Below are 17,935 nucleotides of genomic sequence, written 5' to 3' on the forward strand. Positions count from 1 at the left end.
GAGGATATAGGCGAGATAATTTAGAGCAGTGGACTATCCCCTACCCAGTCTGATGTAGCATTCACTACACACCTGGGTGGGGCCTAAGAGTACACAGGAACTACACTGTCTTGTGCAAAGAGGTGGTCACACTTTGTTAATTACGGTCTACCATACAGAAACCTTAACAAAGTGCTGTGGCAGGAGGGTGACAAGGGCCTTAGGCAACAAACATCTTCCCTGCCCCCAGAGAATAGACTGTGGAAACACTTTTATTTCCAGGCAGAAAGATGTGATGAGAATCAGTAAACTGGGCTTTCTAATACTTCAGAATGGGGTGAGGAGGAAACAGCTCTCAGATTTAACTCTCTCAGGACTGGTTTCTGAGTCTCACTGTGTTCTGTGCTGGATGGACAAAATGCTGGCATCATGCCTGTTAGGGTCAGCTTCTCTTGCTCAGGGGAAAAGCATGCCTAGTGGCCCCAGTTCAGCCCCAGGACCAATCTTCTGGTGCTCATGGGAGAGAAGGTTTGGGAGTTTCAGGGCTTTCAATATCCTAATCCTCCTCTTGCCGCCCACCCCTAGCCCAACCCCTCTATAGCATGAGGACAAAAAGGTGCTTTATTGCAATGTCTTTATTGCATTATTGGAGCAAGTTGGCCAGACTGTCCCCTCTTGGGGAAGATAAAAAAACAAAAGACCAAAAAATTATCTCCCCTCACTTCCCCCACCCACCCACCCCACAACTGCACAGCAATGTCTGAACACATCTGGTGACAAGAACAATTTGCAAAAGTGGTCTAGGAACTACATTATGAACTGTCCCAACACAAGACATATAGTTGGCTTCTTTGTGAATCAGATATTTTTACGTAAACTACATGGCCTTTTTTTTTTGTTTTTTTTTGTTTTTTTTTTTTGACTACATCAAAGACAACAGAAGAATAGGTTTTTCACAAGTAACAACAGGGCACCAAAGTCACATGCTGGAATTTGTAAGGAAACAAGGTTGTTTGTCACAGGTGGCTAGAGCTAGAGCAAGAAGGAGCAGGTGACAGCAAAGAGCCCAGCTCTGGAGTCTTAACTGGCAACAGAGACCACCTTGAAAACCAGGAATTGTCCAGATGCAATTCTTGGCCAAGAGGACCCAGGAGGCTGGTTCCTTGCAGCAAAAAGAGACCTATGGAAGACACCACATTGGCTATCAATGCTTCTTTAGAGCACATGAGGTCCACAGTAAGTGGGAGGTCCCATCGGCTTGGAGATGGAGTAGGAAGTCCCCAACCTTGGCCAAATCAGTGGTAAGGACACAGCCTACACAGTCCTGAGCCCTGGCCATGATTTTCCATCTATGATCAGGAAGAGACAGAGACCACCGTTCTCTGATGAAATCTCCACCTGGAAAATTTGGGTGGAGGGCCTGTGTTCAGCCAGCCTCAAGCTGCTTCCATGCTGGTGGCTGGCTGTCCTAGCCAGAAAAACAGTGAGCCCCTCTGGTCTTAGTCTGTCTCCTTTACTCTCTGCTTCAGTGAAGCTGCAGTTAGGATGCCAAGAGAGAGAGTCCCAGGGCCCAAATCATGGGACAGGACACAGAGCTAGACTCAGATGAAGGCCGCCAAGGCCATGAAGTATAGGAGCTGCATCTCCCCCTCCATGTGGTTAGCAGACTGGCCCCTATGCCATTTCCACTGGCTCGGGATCAAACACATCATATGGCAACTGGTCAGAAGAGATATTTTCCAACTTCTCAAATGATCCCTAGGCCTTAGTTCCCAAAAAGCAATTGTGAATTTTCAAGAATGAAAAACAGGAAGGAAAAAGTGAAGGAATATAGGAGCAAAAAACAAAACAAAACAAAACAGTCCTTCTCCACAAGCCAGCCCTTATCTGTAAGGGTAGTAAGTATTAGATGGGGCTAGCTCCCTCCCCATGCACCCTTGTGACTGCCTGAAAAGAAGCAACACATGGTTCAATGTCACATGCATGCGTCCTTACTCCCATTTTATTTTAAAAGAGGGTCAGAACACACTAAATTTTAATACCAGAAAGGAGGGATTTTTTTGCACCCAATCTTGAACATCCAACTGCTTAAGCAGGTTCAACACCAGGTGTTAAGGCCACCCAGCAGCAACTAGTCTGACATTATTCAGTAAAACCCTCAGCAAGATTTCCCTGCAATTTCCCTGGCAATGTGGAGAAGAGATGTGCAGCTGGCTTTCAGTTAAGGGCTTAAGTCAGAACATGACACTGGAGGAAGGGGCTCAACTGTCTGCCTTGCCTAATCCTGAAACTGCAAGGGAACCAACGAAAAGCCGAAGATAGGCCCTTTCCTTCCTATCCTCATTGTTAGTAACTCTAGAAGTTTTTCCAAAATTTTTTATCTATGTTTACATCATGGTCCATTCTAGACCTTGTCACCAAGATAAGTGCTCAGGGAAAGCAGGATTTCTTTCTTTCATTCCATCACTAGAGCTTTCCTAGCTGTAAACCTTATGCACCAAGACCCAGATACTGGCTGCTTCTCCAGGATGCCTGACTGCACAGCTTTGGACTCAAACAGCTGACTCACTCTGAGCCTATTATGGTTCCAGCCTTGGCTCAGAGGCAGCTTAACTCTATTTGCCGAATGAGTGTTGACTGATGGGGGTGGGGCGTGATGGAGGTAGGAGTACACGCCTGCCTCCAACCCCACTCGCCTAGCTTCACTCAGCTGGAAGGCTTAAACCACATGGAGCAGAAGATTCCTGGCCTAAAATCAGGGCCACTGGAGCATGAGGACAGTCTGTGCACATCATCTTAATGTCAGGCTCACAAAAATAGCAAAGAGGAAAACTTCCATATGGCTTTTACTAACAGTCTAAACTCCAAGCCATTATTTCCTCTTTACAAAAGTTTCAGAAACCACTGCATGGAAGCACACCGGCAATGTGGAGGACCCTCACTCTAGACACCAGAGCCTCCGGGTCTGTGAATTACTGAGACCCTGACAAGAGTCTGGCTCCCTTCCTGCTACAACCTTTGCCACCTGTGGCTTCCCTAAGCCCTACCCCACAAAGGACAGGGAGATGAAGGGAAATTAAACCATGTTTACTGTTTCTGCAGGGCCTTTAAATTTAGGGAAGCACATATAAGACTGTTGTTCTATATCATTATTTGGTATATCAAGCCATCTAAAAGCACTAGATTGCACCTTTTCTTTACTCATACAAACAAGTTACAAAGGTTTTCAACAACAGATCATTCTTTAGGCTAAAGAAACACCACACAAGCACCAACTTCATTTTATGATTCAAAGCTCACCATGCCCCCCAAAAGAACACTATTCCTCATCTCTGAGAAACAAGGGCAGGGCAGAAAGAATTACACTGACCAATTTTAGTGTTTGCTAAAACTAACAAATTCTGGTTTTCTTTTCACTTTCAAGTTTTGGTACAGAAGTGTGCATTCAGATACTAGTGCTGTCTTCTTCCATCAGACGTTAGTCTGGCAACAAACATTGTTCTGCTGAGATCAATTTGGTTTCTAAACATAATGCTTCTTTACAGGGAGGAGCTACTGAGATGTTGACACCTAACTTATGTTAGTTAATAAAGTACCTTCAGTTGAAGGTGTTTTTACTCCTTGACTAAGATTATCTAAATGAAATCCCAAGCCTCCCCATTTTCCTTTGGTTGTCTTTTTCACCAAATGCCATTCTACCACAGAACTAAAACAGCCTTCATTTTGGGAGGAGGTTGAGAGACCGCCAGATCAAAACAGGACTCCCCACAGAGCCATGCTGCTGCCCACTTCTCAGAGATGAAGACCAAGAGAGGACGTGGACTCTTCAGAGATTTCCAGATATAACACCTCAACCCCATCAAGCCTAACATGTTCTGTTGAGGGTGCCTGGCTAAACAAAACAATAACCCGATGAAACAGACTTTCCCAAAAAACATCATCTGCTTCCAGCTTCCTATGTCAGTGCAGCGGCACAGCTGAGTCTCAGAGAACCTCAGGCCTCTTGTGCCCCAAACCTGGCCGGCTGCTGCTCGGCCTCTCCACATTCACAGAATCACTTCTTGTGCAAAACAAGCAGTCTACGTAGAAAGAATGCCCTCATAGTCTAATAAAAACTGTAGGAAAAAATGCTAGAGAGCAACCTCTCTTCCCACTCGCTCTTTATCTGCAGAGGGAGGGCATCTGTGCGTGGACAGGGTAGGCAAGCCTGACATTGAGGGAGTCGTTGTGCTGAACGAGGGATGTCTGCTGGTAATGGAGCACCAGCTCCTTCAGGGAGCTGTACAGGTTGTAGGGCTCTGCAAAGCCGTAGCCCCGAGCGGTGCTGTAGATCACACAGTGCTTCACTTCCCCATCGGCACTGCAAAGACACAACACACAGACACCACAGGGAATTAAGGCAGGTAATGATAGATAGATCCAAATGACCAGAAACCTGAACAATTTTTCTGCAAAGGAGGTGCAAAAGTGTTCTGCTGAAGTTTGTAAAATGCGACCATGTGTGTCCCCTCACCCCCATAAAGACTTATCACAGAGAGATCTTCACCTCGCACCAAGACCTGGTGGAAAGAAAATGAGTGGCTGAATTTAATCACTCAGCTTTGCATCTTCATGAGGCAAGAAGGCACTGGAAAGAGAACGCTTTTTTTTTTTTTTTTAAGTATACAAATCAGTGATTTTTAGAATATTCACAAGGTTGTGGAACAATCACCACTACCAGAATATTTTCATTGCCCTAAAAAGAAACCATATACTCATTAGCAATCACTCTGTATTCCTTCCTCCTCCCCCTGGACCTTGGCAAACACTTATGACTTCCTGTCCCTATGGATTTGCCTATTTTGGCATTTCACATAAATGGAAACTTACAATATCACACAACCTTCTATATCTGATTTCTTTCACCTTAGCACATTTTCAAAGTTTGTCCATATTGTAGATGTATCAGTACTTCATCTGTGGTTGCATAACATCCTGTCTGGATATTCACATTCTGTTCATCCATTCATCAACTGATGGACACTTGGGTTGTTCCTACTTTTTTGACTATTATGAATAATGCTGCTCTGAACATTTGTGTACAAGTTTTTGTATAGACACATGTTTTTAATTCTTTTGGGTACACAGAGAGCCAGACATGGAACCGCTGAGTCATATGGTATCTCTTTTTGATGAACTGCCAAACTGTCTTTCAAAGTGGTTGCTCCATTTTATATTCTAGCCAGCAGTATACGAGGGTTCCAATTTCTTTACATCCCTGTCAACAATTGTTATTGTCCATCTTTTTCACTATAATCATCCTAGTGGTATCTCATTGTGGTTTTGATTTCTACTTCCCTAAGGACTAATGATGTGGAGCGTCTTTTTGTATCTTTATTGACCATTTATAGATCTTCTTTAAAGGAATTTCTATTTTCTTTGCGTAAGTACCCAGTAGTACAATTACTGAGTCATAAGATAATTTTATTTTTAATCTCCTGAGGAACCTCCATACTGTCTTCCAGAGTGGCTGCACCAGTTTGCATCCCCACCAGCAGTGCACAGGTGTTCTTTTTCCTCCGTATCCTCGCCAACAACTGTTGTTTCTTGTGTTGTTGATTTTAGCCATTCTGCCAGGTGTGAGGTGGTAGCTCACTGTGGTTTTGATGTGCATTTCCCTAATGATGAGTGATGTTGAACATCTCTTCATATATCTGTTGGGCATCTGCATGTCTTTGGAAAAATGTCTGTTCAGGTCCCCAGCCCATTTTTCATTGCGTTATTTGGGGGTTTTTTTGTGTGTTAAGTTGTCTAAATTCTTTATATATATACATATATATTTTTTGGGGGGGGTATTAACCCCTTATTGGATATATCATTTGCAAAAGTCTTCTGTCAGTAGGTTACCTTTTTGTTCTGTTGATTTCCTTCACTGTTCAAAAAGATACATGCACCCATATGTTCACCGCAGCATTTATAATAGCCAAGATATGGAAGCAACCCAAGTGTCCATCAGGATAGATGAATAAAGAAAATATGGGAGATATACACACACAGAATATTACTCAGCCATAAAAAAGAATGAACTCTTACCACTTGCAACAACATGGAGGGACCTGGAAAGCATGATGCTAAGTGAAATCAGTCAGAGAAAGACAACACCATATGATTTGGCTCATATGTGGAACTTAAGAAACAAAACAAATGAACAAACACGGGGGGGAAAAAGACCAAATAACCCTCAGACTCTTAAATACAGAGAACTGGTGGTTACTAGAGGGAAGGTGGGTAGGGAGATGGGTGATATAGATAAAGGAGATGAAAAGCAAACGTATCTTGCTGAACTTTGAGAAATGTATAGGATTGTTGAATTATGTAGTACACCTAAAACTAATATAACACTATGCATGTGAATTTTTAAAAATGTCTATCCAAATCCTTTGCCATATTTTTAAATGTCTATCCAATTTTTAAATTGAGGCCCTTGGTTGTTTTACTAAAGGGTTATGATTTAGACACTAGTTGCTTAACAGATACATGATTTGCAAATATTTTCTCCCATTCTGTGGGAGAAATATTTCACTTTGATAGTGCCCTTTGGTATAAAATGTTTTTAATTATAGTTCTTTTGTTGTTTGTGCTTTTAGTTTGTAAGAAACTAACCCAAAAGTCACAAGGGTTTATGTCAATATTTTCTAAGTATTTTATACTTTTACCTCTTACATTTGGGTCTATGATCCATTTTGAGTTAATTTTTATATATGGTGTGAGGTAGGGGTCCAACTTTATTCTTTTGCGTGTGGCTTTCCAGTTGTCCCAGCTTCATGTGGTAAATGACAACTTCCGCCCCCAATGAATGGTCTGGAGACCCTTGTTAACCAATTGACCATAAATGTAAGGGTTTATTTCTTGACTCTCAAATCTATTCATTGATCTGCATGTTTATCCTTTTTAACACCTCACAATTTTGATTACTACACCTTTGTTTTGTAAGTTTTGAAATCAGGAGGTGTACTTCAACTTTTTCTATTCTTTCAAAGTGATTTTGGCTATGCTGGATCCCTTGTATAAATTGTAGGATCATTTTGTCAATTTCAGCAAAAATCCAGCTGGGATTTTTGATAGGGATTACATTGAACATGTAGATCAGTTTGGGATGTTATTTCTGTCTTAACAATATTAAATCTTTTAATCCATGAACACAGGATGTCTTTCCACTTATTCAGGTCTCCCTTTAAGTTCTTTCAGTGATGTTTCATAGTTTTCACCATACAGCTCTTGCACTTCTTTTTGTTTTAATCCTAGGTATTTCTGATGATATTATATGTAGCATGCTTTCTTCATTTCATTTTCAGATTGTTTATTACTGGTATTTAGAAATGCAACGATTTTTGAATCCTGATCTTTTAACCTGCAACTTTCCCAAACTTATTTATTAGCTCTAATAGTTTACATCTTCCTTACCAAAATGGATGCTTTTTATTTCTTTTTCTTGTCCAATTTACCTTAACTAGAACCTTCTGTACAACGATGGTTACAAGTGGTGAGAATAAACATCTTTGTTTTCTTCCTGATCTTAGGGGAAAGCACTAACTTTCACCATTAAGTACATTAGCTCTGAGTTTTTTCTTCAACTTTATCACGTTGAGGAAGTACCCTCCTATTCCTAGGTTGTTCAGACTGTTTTTTAATATGAAAGAGTGCTAGATTGTGTCAAATGCTTTTTGTGATTCTACTTAATCATGTGATTTCTGTCCTTTATCTATTAATGCAGTATAATGTTCATTGTTTTGTTTTTGTTTTTATGTTGAAAAAAACCCTTGCCTACCTGGGATGAATTCTGTTTAGTCATGGTATATAATCCTTATATGCTGCTGGAGTTGCCTTGCTATTATTCTGTTGAGAATTTTTGTGTCTGTGTTCCTAAGGGATATTGGTCCATAGTTATCTTGTGATGTCTCTGTCTAGTTTTGGTATCACAGTAATACTGCCGTCCTGAAATGAGCTGGGAAGTTTCTCTCCCACCCCTCCCCCCCTTTTTTTAAGAAGAGTTTGTGAAGGACTTCTGTTAATTCTTTTTAAAATATTTGGCAGTATTCACCAGTGAAGGCAATTGGGCCTGGGGTTTTCTTTGTGGGTAGCTTTTATTATTATTATAATTATTATTAACCCAATTTCTTATTATAGTTCTGTTCAAATTTTCCGTTTCCTCTTGAGTCAGTTTTGGTGGTTTGTGTGCTTCCAGGAATTTGTCCATTTCATCTGGGTTTAATTTTTTTGGTATATGAATGTTTATAGCATTCCCTCATTATCTTTTTTTATTTCTATAAGGACTACAAGTAATGACCCCCTCTTTCATCCTGATTTTAGTAATTTGTTTCTTCTCTGTGGGGATGGGGGCAGTTTTGCTTGAGGTTGTAATTCAGTCCCATCCCAACTTCTGGTTTCACTCATTTTCTCAATTGTTTTCTACTCTCTATTTTATTTACTTCCATTCTAATCTTTATTATTCCCTCCTTTTTGCTTGGGTTTAGTTTGGTCTTCCTTTTTTAGTTTCTTAAGGTGGAAGGTTACTTTATTAATATGTGGTCTCCTTTTTTTTAAACATAAATGTTTACAGTTATAAATTTGGCATTTAGGACTGCTTTAGCTGAATTCTGTGAGTTTTGATAGGCTGTGTTTGTTTACTCATCTCAAAGTATCTTCTAATTTCCTGTTTTCTTTCTCTGATCCATTGGTTATTTTCTTTTAAAGATTTTACTTATTTGACACAAGAGAGATCACAAGTAGGCAGAGCTGCAGACAGAGAGAGAAAGGGAAGCAGGCTCCCCGCTGAGCAGAGAGCCCAAGCGGGGCTTGATCCATTGGTTATTTAGGAATGTGCTGTTTACTGTCCACATTCGAGGATTTCCCAACTCTCCTGCTGTTTTTGATTTCTAATTTCTTTCCACTGTGGTTAGAAAACATTTTTTTGTGGGATTTCAACACTTTTAAATGTACTGAGACTGTGGCCTAACCTATGGCCTATCCTGGATAATGTTTCATGTGCACTTAAGAAGAATGTATATTCTGCTGTTGTTAGCTCTAGTTGTTTTTAAAATACCGTTCAAATCTTCTACTACCTTTCTGATCTCTCTAGTTCTAGCCCTATTAAATTCTTAACCCAAATAGCAGTAAGGATCACAAGTGCTCACTACCTGAATCCTTAACGTAGTGAATATAGATAGGCATTGCTGGCTGCGGGTCTTTAGCCTAAGAAGGTTGTAGAGGTAAGCAATTTCTTTTTAGGCTTCTTGATGATGTCATTAATAGAAATCAAAATGGAAGAACAAATGAGTTCCATGTGTGACTTCCTACATGATCATGTTAATTTTGCTATGAGAATCTCCTAAACAACAACATATTCATATTCCTACTTCAGCAAGTGTTCTAAGTATACAGGGAGATTACTGTAGGCAGGCTTCCTGTAGCCAGAATGGCTGGCAAACAAATGGGAGTCTTTGTGATGCTAGACTCTTTGCTTCCAACCATCCTCAGTGTGAATGGAAACATGATATATGTCTATAGGTGGTTTTCATAAGCAAGGGAAATCCACACTGCTGTGGACTTAGGCCTGGGAGTCTATGGCTAAAGGAAGAAGGAAAAGAATACACCTCTTCAAGGTACTCAAGCTGTTCCTTGGTCTCCCAGGAGTTAGCTGAGCTTCGGGGGCAGCACCTTCCACCAGCCAAGTCCTTAACCCACAGGCTGCCACCCAATGACCTGGGTGAGTGTAAGAGTACAATGCACTGGTCTTACTGCCTTTCTTCTTTTTATTTTTAAAAGATCTCAATTTCTGTGAGAACAATCCTGTCCTGGCATTTCCACTCAGATAACTTAAGCAACCCAGGTAAGAGAGAAAAGAATGTTTTAAATAACTGTAGGGGCACCTGGGTGGCTGAGTCTGATAAGCATCTGACTCTTGGTTTCAGCTCAGATCATGATCTCAGGGTCCTGGGACCAAGCCCCAAGTCAGGCTCCATGCTCAGTGGGGAGTCCGCTTCCCCTCTCCCTCTGCTCCTCCCCCTGCTTGCATGCTCACTCACTCCCACTCTCACTTTCTGTCTCTCTCAAATAAATAAATCTTTAAAAAAATTTTTAAATAATTGTATCTTTGCAAAAACAGTAATCTAATGCACTTTTCAAGTCCTCCCCCATATTCTCCCATAGATATCCCATTATTCATCCTTTCAAAGTCCAGTTCAAAACTACCTCTTCCACAAAACCTCCCAACCCTCTCCTCTTCCACCAGAATTAATAGTTCTTTATGTGTACAGCCTACTGATGATACCTATTTCACAGTAATTCTATTTATCTTGGATATTTAATTGTGAAATGAAGAAAGTATGGTGTAATAGAAAAATGTGGGCTTTGAAACCAGGTAAACTTGGAATCAAACTCTAACTCAAGAGACCACTATGAACAAGATGATCACATAAAGCATTGAGCACTCTGTTAATATGAGTATCTTTTGTCCATCCTCACCACCTTACCCTCTAAGGGCAAAATCATCCTGTTATTTTTGCTTGCTTTCTGCCATATCCATCATTAGCATCATTAGCATAATAATATTGGTAGATAACACTTATTATGTACCAACATTGATTAAAGCACGTTACATATATTAACTCATTTAAGACTTATAAAAACCCTCAAGTAGATATTCTTATCCTTATTTTTCAGATAAGGAAACTGGACAGAGAAAGGTAAAGTAATTTACCCCAGATTATACATCTGGTAAGTAGAGTCAGGATTTGAATTAATATATTTGGTACCAAAGCTCACTCTCATAACAGTCATATTATACCTTTCTCTAACTATGGTCTTTGTCACTGAAGGACTATACACAACACACAAAATGTGACATACAAAAGGACTATACACGACACACAAAATGGTTAGCTGTCCCAAGAATCTCACTTTCTACTAAAAGAAAACTAATAGAGGCACCTGGGTGGCTCAGTGCTCATGACCTCCCCTCAAGTAGTGATCTCATGGGTAACAGGGTGGGATCAGGCCCCAAACCGGCACCCCACTCCGCCCCGCCCCGTACTCCATGCTCAGCAGGGAGACTGCTTGAAGATTCTTTCCCTTTGTCCCTTCCCCTTCTTTCACACACTTGCTCTCTCTCAAATAAATATATCTAAATAAATAAGTAAATAAAGAAATGAATGGATGGAAACTAATAAAATAGGCTTTTCCAAACAAAGTCATAAGATCATCTTAAGGAAAATATTTGATCACTACCCCAACAGAATACTACTTAAGTATAAAATTTAGATAGTTTTTCTTCTGAAGTAAAAACAGTTCTTAAGCCTTACTTAAACTAACACTGAAGCCCAAATTAGATATGCAGGAGACTACTACAAAATTATGTGATTTTGGGGGCGGGGAACACCTGGGTGGCTCAGTCGGTTAAACTGCTGCCTTCAGCTCAGGTCATGATCCCAGAGTCCTGGGATCGAGTCCCACATGGGGCTCCTTGCTTGGCAGGGAGCCTGCTTCTCTCTCTGCCTCTGCCTGCTTGTGCGCACTCTCTCTCTCCCCCTGACAAATAAATAAATAAATAAAATCTTTTTTAAAAAATTATGGATTTTTTAAAAAAAAATTTCAACTAACATACCTATTTAAAGTAGGCTCCACAACCTATGTGGAGCTTGAACTGATGACCCTGAGATCAAGAGTCGCAGGCTCCATTGACTGAGCCAGCCAGGCACCCCTCCTTAGAGGATCTTTCAATTGAAGATCTCACATTACTTTTCACAAATACCTGAAAATCCAATAGCAACACTGCAGGGCTAATCTGCTTACCATGTGAAATTAAAATCCCCCAAATAATTTCAGATACCATTTCTCCTAAAGCAACTAACTATTTTCTTTATACAGATATTAAAGGTCTAAGCCATGGGTTCTCATTACTCTAGTTCAAATAATTTTAACTGAATTTTAGGAGGGATTGAGTTTCTATTAATCAATGCACAAATTTTCAAAAGGTTAAACTGCCAGAAAAGACTTACACCACAGAGCAAGCATAACATCCTTTCTTGCTACTCTCACGAATTAAAAATGCACCATCAGGTTTCCCATAAAGCAAGTCCTCCGCTTGTACTCGATTGATATCCTCAACAAACCAGGTTTTCTCATCATAATGGGGCAGGTTTTCATCTTCCTCATTGATAAAATAGGTCCTAAAAATTAAATGTTAAAATATTATTCTAACAATCAGGTTACTCACATCTAAAAGCAAACTCATGAATAAAACACTCTTCTAAATCTTTAACCACGAAATGACAAAATAAAACTACAATTACTTGGACGATTTTTTAACAACTTCATTATTGCCTATGGTGCAGAAAACACAAAATTCACAAGTTTCATCCAATCAGCTGACACATGAATGTCTGAATGAACAATGCTTATGCACCCAGGTTTCACGTGGCTCAGTGGGTCTCTGACCTCAAGTGCCTACAGGGTACTCTTCAAGCAATTCAATTTAAAAGAAGTACAAAGTTCTTGATTCAATGTCCTCAAGTGAAAATGAGAGCCAACATCTTAGCATGTATAAAGAAGGCTTAGATTGGGAACAAAACCCTCTGATAGAAAGGTAGAGAACTTACTCATCAGCATCCTCGTTCTTGATTCCCAGCCAGGCATTGAGGCGCTTCTGCCTCACTCCTTTGTGATTGAGCCACCTGCCAGAAGGAAGACACCAGTGTCAGTATCTGTGCAAACTCTGCCTAAGTGGACATGTGAAGCTAACCAAATTTCCAGAGTCCAAGAACCTCTTATTTTAACCCACTCCCACTCAAAGTGGCCAGAGATTTCCTTAAACTAGTTTCCCCTTAACTTTCCCCCAACTTTCTGCAAAAAAGCAGAGGAGTTACCTGAGTTTAGGTACTTCTCTCATTTTTCATTTTCCTTTTCTAGAAGGTTGTACAACCATAAACACACATATACTTGCACTCAAACACATGGGGACATCTGTTTCTGAAATCATGAGTTAATGTGAGCATGGTGTCACATCTGCAATCTCCGCAAAGCCAGAAGACTCAATTCCTGTGTGGCCCGCTACACGGAGTTAAAACATTCTAAAACAATTTCAAGGTCTATTCTTGTACCAAAGCAAGCCACAAGAAATTCATGATGGCAATCTGAGTAATTAATATAAATGTGCCTCATCACTAGGCAAATCATAGTATTTTAAAATATACCAAAACTTTAGATGTAAAACAACACACCATTAAATTTAGTTCCACTGAACAGCCACTGATGTAAAAATCTGAGTGAGTACGAAAACTCTTTCATTCATCCCATCCTCCAACTAGGCTCCTGATCATTTAGGTCTCATCATAAACATCCTCTCCTCATCAGGGAGGACTGCCCTGATTATCCCAACTAAGACAGTCCCCTTGTCACTCTTCTCTATATTTTACCTTATTTTATCATCTTCATAGCACTTGCCTGAAATTCATTATTTTATATTTTCACTTATGTTTGTCTCCCCCACTAAAATGTAAGCTGCTTTAAAGAAAGGGGTCTGTCCTATTGTTCATGGTTATTCCCAATGCTGAAAATGGTACCAGCATATAGTAGATAATCTGTAAATATCTCCCTAAACACCCTAATTATCTTTACTAGCAGATCATGATTTGTCACCCATGATGTTATCTAAACTCTTTTATATATAGTTTATGTAACTCATTAAAGGAACATTCAAGGTCTAGTTTGCCATACTTATTCATGCCTCTTGGGATGGTGTATTTTTTTAATAATCTCATCAATTTCCAGAGCAAACAAGGACTTCCAGTCATTCCTTTGGTCCACGGCATAAGTCTTCTTCTTGGACCTTTCTTCAGCTTCATTACGTGACCAGAATCACATAACCTTCCCAAGAGCAGACTCCCCTGATTTTAGACAAGGTACCTCCTTGCCTTGTTTCCAAAGCTCTTCTGTATGCTATGTTTACTTGCTTCATTTTTTTTTTTCCACAAAGCAAACGGAAATGATCTCTAGAGAGGAGTTACTAAAAACTACTCAGCACAGCATAGTTCTAATTGTTTGCCCTCAAAACTTATCACCTTAGATTTTACTCTACTGAAGCTCAGTAGCCACTGTTCCCACCTCTAAGCTTTTATTTTCTCCCCTCTCTCCTTCTCATACAAAGAAACCTTGAAGGCAATGGAAAACCCAGTCAGAGGTCTTTACTTTGTCTTCTACCACGAGTTTGAATCAAGTTGTGTTACATGCATAAAAGTCACCTATAAACATATTTTGTAGCAGTCTATTCATTACCTAGAACAAAACCTTGTATTTTCCTTTCTCATGGATTCTCTCCTTCTATAAGACAATCATTTGTCCTAAAAATCTAACATCTTGTTCTGAAAATATATCTTTCAATCTATATTTGAGTAATATCCCTATATCTAGCTAAATCATACAGTTTTCTATAATATTAAAGAGTTGAGTTTCACTCCTCAAATTATCTTGCATGCCTGCTATTGGTGGCACATATACCTATTACTTGAATACAGAATTTCATTTCTTAACTATAAAAACCCTTTAAGAGACTGTCTTGTGGGGGAACCAGGTGGTGGGTATTAGAGAGGGCACGGATTGCATGGAGCACTGGGTGTGGTACAAAAACAATGAATACTGTTATGCTGAAAATAAATTTTAAAAATGATTAAAAAAAAAAGAGAGAGACTGTCTTGTATACTTATTTGTAAGCCCCCACTATTAGTGTTGTTGTCTGTGCTCATGAGGGGTAATTTCTATTTCTGTGGTTCTACTATGTAGTCAAAGATTCTGGTTTTTGTATTTAGGCAAACACTAACCTGCCCTTTTTTTTTTTTTTAAATAAACATATAATGTATTTTTAGCCCCAGGGGTACAGGTCTGTGAATTACCAGGTTTACACACTTCACAGCACTCACCACAGCACACAACCACCCCCCAATGTCTATAACCCCACCACCCTCTCCCTCCCCCCCTCCCCCCAACAACCCTCAGTTTGTTCTGCGAGATTAAGAGTCTCTTATGGTTTGTCTCCCTCCCATCCCATCTTGTTTCATTTATTCTTTTCCTGCCCCCCAAACCCCCCACGTTGCATCTCCACTTCCTCATATCAGGGAGATTATATGATAGTTGTCTTTCTCTGATTGACTTATTTCGCTAAGCATAATACCCTCTAGTTCCATCCACGTCGTTGTATATGGCAAGATTTCATTTCTTTTGATGGCTGCATAGTATTCCATTGTGTATATATACCATATCTTCTTTATCCATTCATCCGTTGATGGACATCTAAGTTCTTTCCATAGTTAGGCTATTGTGGACATTGCTGCTATAAACATTCAGGTGCAAGTGCCCATTTGGATCACTATGTTTGTATCTTTAGGATAAAAACCCAGTAGTGCAATTGCTGGGTCATAGGGTAGCTCTATTTTCAACTTTTTGAGGAACCTCCATGCTGTCTTCCAGAGTGGTTGCACCAGCTTGCATTCCCACCAACAGTATAGGAGGGTTCCCCTTTCTCCCCATCCTCGCCAGCATCTGTCATTTCCTGACTTGTTAATTTTAGCCATTCTGACTGGTGTGAGGTGGTATCTCATTGTGGTTTTGATTTGTATTTCCCTGATGCCAAGTGATGTGGAGCACTTTTTCATGTCTCTGTTGGCCATGTGGATGTCTTCTTTGCAGAAATGTCTGTTCATGTCCTCTGCCCATTTCTTGATTGGATTATTTGTTCTATGGGTGTTGAGTTTACTAAGTTCTTTATAGATTTTGGGTACTAGCCCTTTATCTGATATGTCCTTTGCAAATATCTTCTCCCATTCTGTCAATTGTCTTTTGGTTTTGTTAACTGTTTCCTTTGCTGTGCAAAAGCTTTTGATCTTGATGAAATCGCAATAGCTCATTTTTGCCCTTGCTTCCCTTGCCTTTGGCGATGTTTCTAGGAAGAAGTTGCTGCGGCTAAGTTCGAAGAGGTTGCTGCCTGTGTTCTCCTCAAGGATTTTGATGGATTCCTTTCTCACATTGAGGTCCTTCATCCATTTTGAGTAACCTGTCCTTTTTAAGCTACACCACATTGCTCATGCCACACCCTCCCTCTGAGATTTCCCATTTGTATGGATTAGAATCTAGAATGCTACATTCTGGTTTGCCCCACATGTTGACTTTAGGTAAACTCTGGTACCACCAAGTACTACCAGGATTGCATTCCTAATTTCTTACAATCTCACTGGCCAGTTCCCAATTAAAATCTCTTCTTCTGCCTCTATCATGTCTACTGCCAGCAGTCATCTGGTGCTGGTATTTCCTCCCATACAGGCCCAGACTACTCACACAAGGTGCTGATCTCGGATCTTGCGCAGCTGGATTAGGTCAGGTTTGATACTGTTCATTTTTTTATCTATTTCCCGGTTGTCCAAAGCTTGTTTCTTCAAATCCTGCTCTAGACGCATTTTGCTATCATGAATCTCACCAAGACGTGATTTCAATTTGTCATAATTCATCATAATTCTGTGAAAACATTGACATATTAAGGCTAAAATAGGAACTGAGCAGAAACATTCTATAATGTGAACCTAGTCCTAATATCTTAAGTGTGGTAGACATCTGTTGTTCTTGCCTAGCCTGTATCTATTCTCACTCTTTTGGAAATGGCACCTTGGTGTTCCCTTTAGGTAAGGAATCCCTGCCCCCATCTCAGCCACGCGTGAATATTCACACAACCCAGCCCAGCCATTAAGAGTTCTTCATTACAAGGGGCGCCTGGGTGGCTCAGTGGGTTAAAGCCTCTGCCTTTGGCTCAGGTCATGATCCCAGGGTCCTGGGATGAAGCCCCGAGTGCCCCCCCCCACTGAGCTCTCTGCTCAGCAGGGAGCCTGCTTCCCTCCCCTCTCTCTGCCTGCCTCTCTGCCTGCTTATAATCTCTGCCTGTCAAATAAATAAATAAAATCTTAAAGAAAAAAAGAAAGTTTTCCATTACATCCTACAGCTACCCTCAGGCCAGTGACTGGTTCAGGAATGGGAATAATACCCTAACTGACCCAATAAGAGTCAATTCTAGTTTGCTAAAACTATTGCCAACAGAGATTCTCTCTTCCCACTGAGATTGCCAAATCAAAAATATGTGATTCTAGGACTCCCAGCAGCTATCCTGCCACTTCATAGGGAAAGCCTTCCTGAGGATGAAGCCAGCACAGAGGAAAAACTAAGGCAAAAAATAGAGTATGAGAGAAAATCCTGATGACCCTGTTTGGACCCTGGATTCAGTCATGACTGAACAAGTAAAGCTGTATGTATGATCTTCAAGAGGTAGCACAACCTAACAGTTAAGAGCAACAGCTTTGCAGTCAGCCTACCTGAGCCTGAATCTCTGCCACCTACTACATGGCCTGGGCAAGTTATTCGGCTTTTTTGTGCCTTCATTTCCTTATCTGTTTAAAATGCATGGCTACAATAGTACCTACTTCACTAAATTATTATGTGACTTAAATGTGGTAATACATGTGGGGCGCCTGGGCGGCTCAGTGGGTTAAAGCCTCTGCCTTCAGCTCAGGTCATGGTCCCAGGGTCCTGGGATCGAGCCCCATGTCGGGCTCTCTGCTCAGCAGGGAGCCTGCTTCCCCCTCTCTCTCTCTCTGCCTACTGCTCTGCCTACTTGTGATCCCAGTCTGTCAAATAAATAAATAAAATCTTAAAAAAAAAATGTGGTAATACATGTAAAAAGGACCAAATAGTGCCTGGTATATTTTGGCAAGCACTCAGCAGATAATGGCAATAAGCTTTTCCAGCAAAGTTTTGCTGTGCTCTGAAGGCAATAACTGTCTGTGTCATTCATTCGTCACTCAGAAATATGTGGTTTTGTATTACTATTAAAACTTCATCATCAGCTTACTTTACCTCCCTTTGCAATAAAACTACAAGTTCTTTT

At 40.4% G+C, this 17,935-nt stretch overlaps 1 protein-coding gene across 5 annotated transcripts in view; it reads right to left on the reverse strand.

Moving 5' to 3' along the window:
• Positions 1-887: 887 nt before the first annotated feature.
• Positions 888-17,935, reverse strand: part of LOC111143470 (phosphoinositide-3-kinase regulatory subunit 3) — a 163,215-nt gene continuing 146,167 nt past the window's right edge. For 2 of the 5 annotated variants that reach the window (XM_022497238.1, XM_022497241.1), the window contains exons 7-10: positions 16,342-16,518; positions 12,615-12,689; positions 12,015-12,185; positions 888-4,339 (exon numbers count right to left, since the gene is read on the reverse strand). In XM_022497238.1, the coding sequence (XP_022352946.1) occupies positions 4,141-4,339; positions 12,015-12,185; positions 12,615-12,689; positions 16,342-16,518 (622 nt within the window). In that variant the 3' untranslated portion in view covers positions 888-4,140. The remainder of the gene's footprint in view (positions 4,340-12,014; positions 12,186-12,614; positions 12,690-16,341; positions 16,519-17,935) is intronic. The other 3 variants (XM_022497240.1, XM_022497243.1, XM_022497242.1) reach the window with 3 other exon arrangements.

The sequence above is a fragment of the Enhydra lutris genome, unplaced genomic scaffold (genome assembly GCF_002288905.1).
Source record: "Enhydra lutris kenyoni isolate GAN:26980312 unplaced genomic scaffold, ASM228890v2 scaffoldscaffold9, whole genome shotgun sequence".
Classification (NCBI taxonomy): domain Eukaryota; kingdom Metazoa; phylum Chordata; class Mammalia; order Carnivora; family Mustelidae; genus Enhydra; species Enhydra lutris.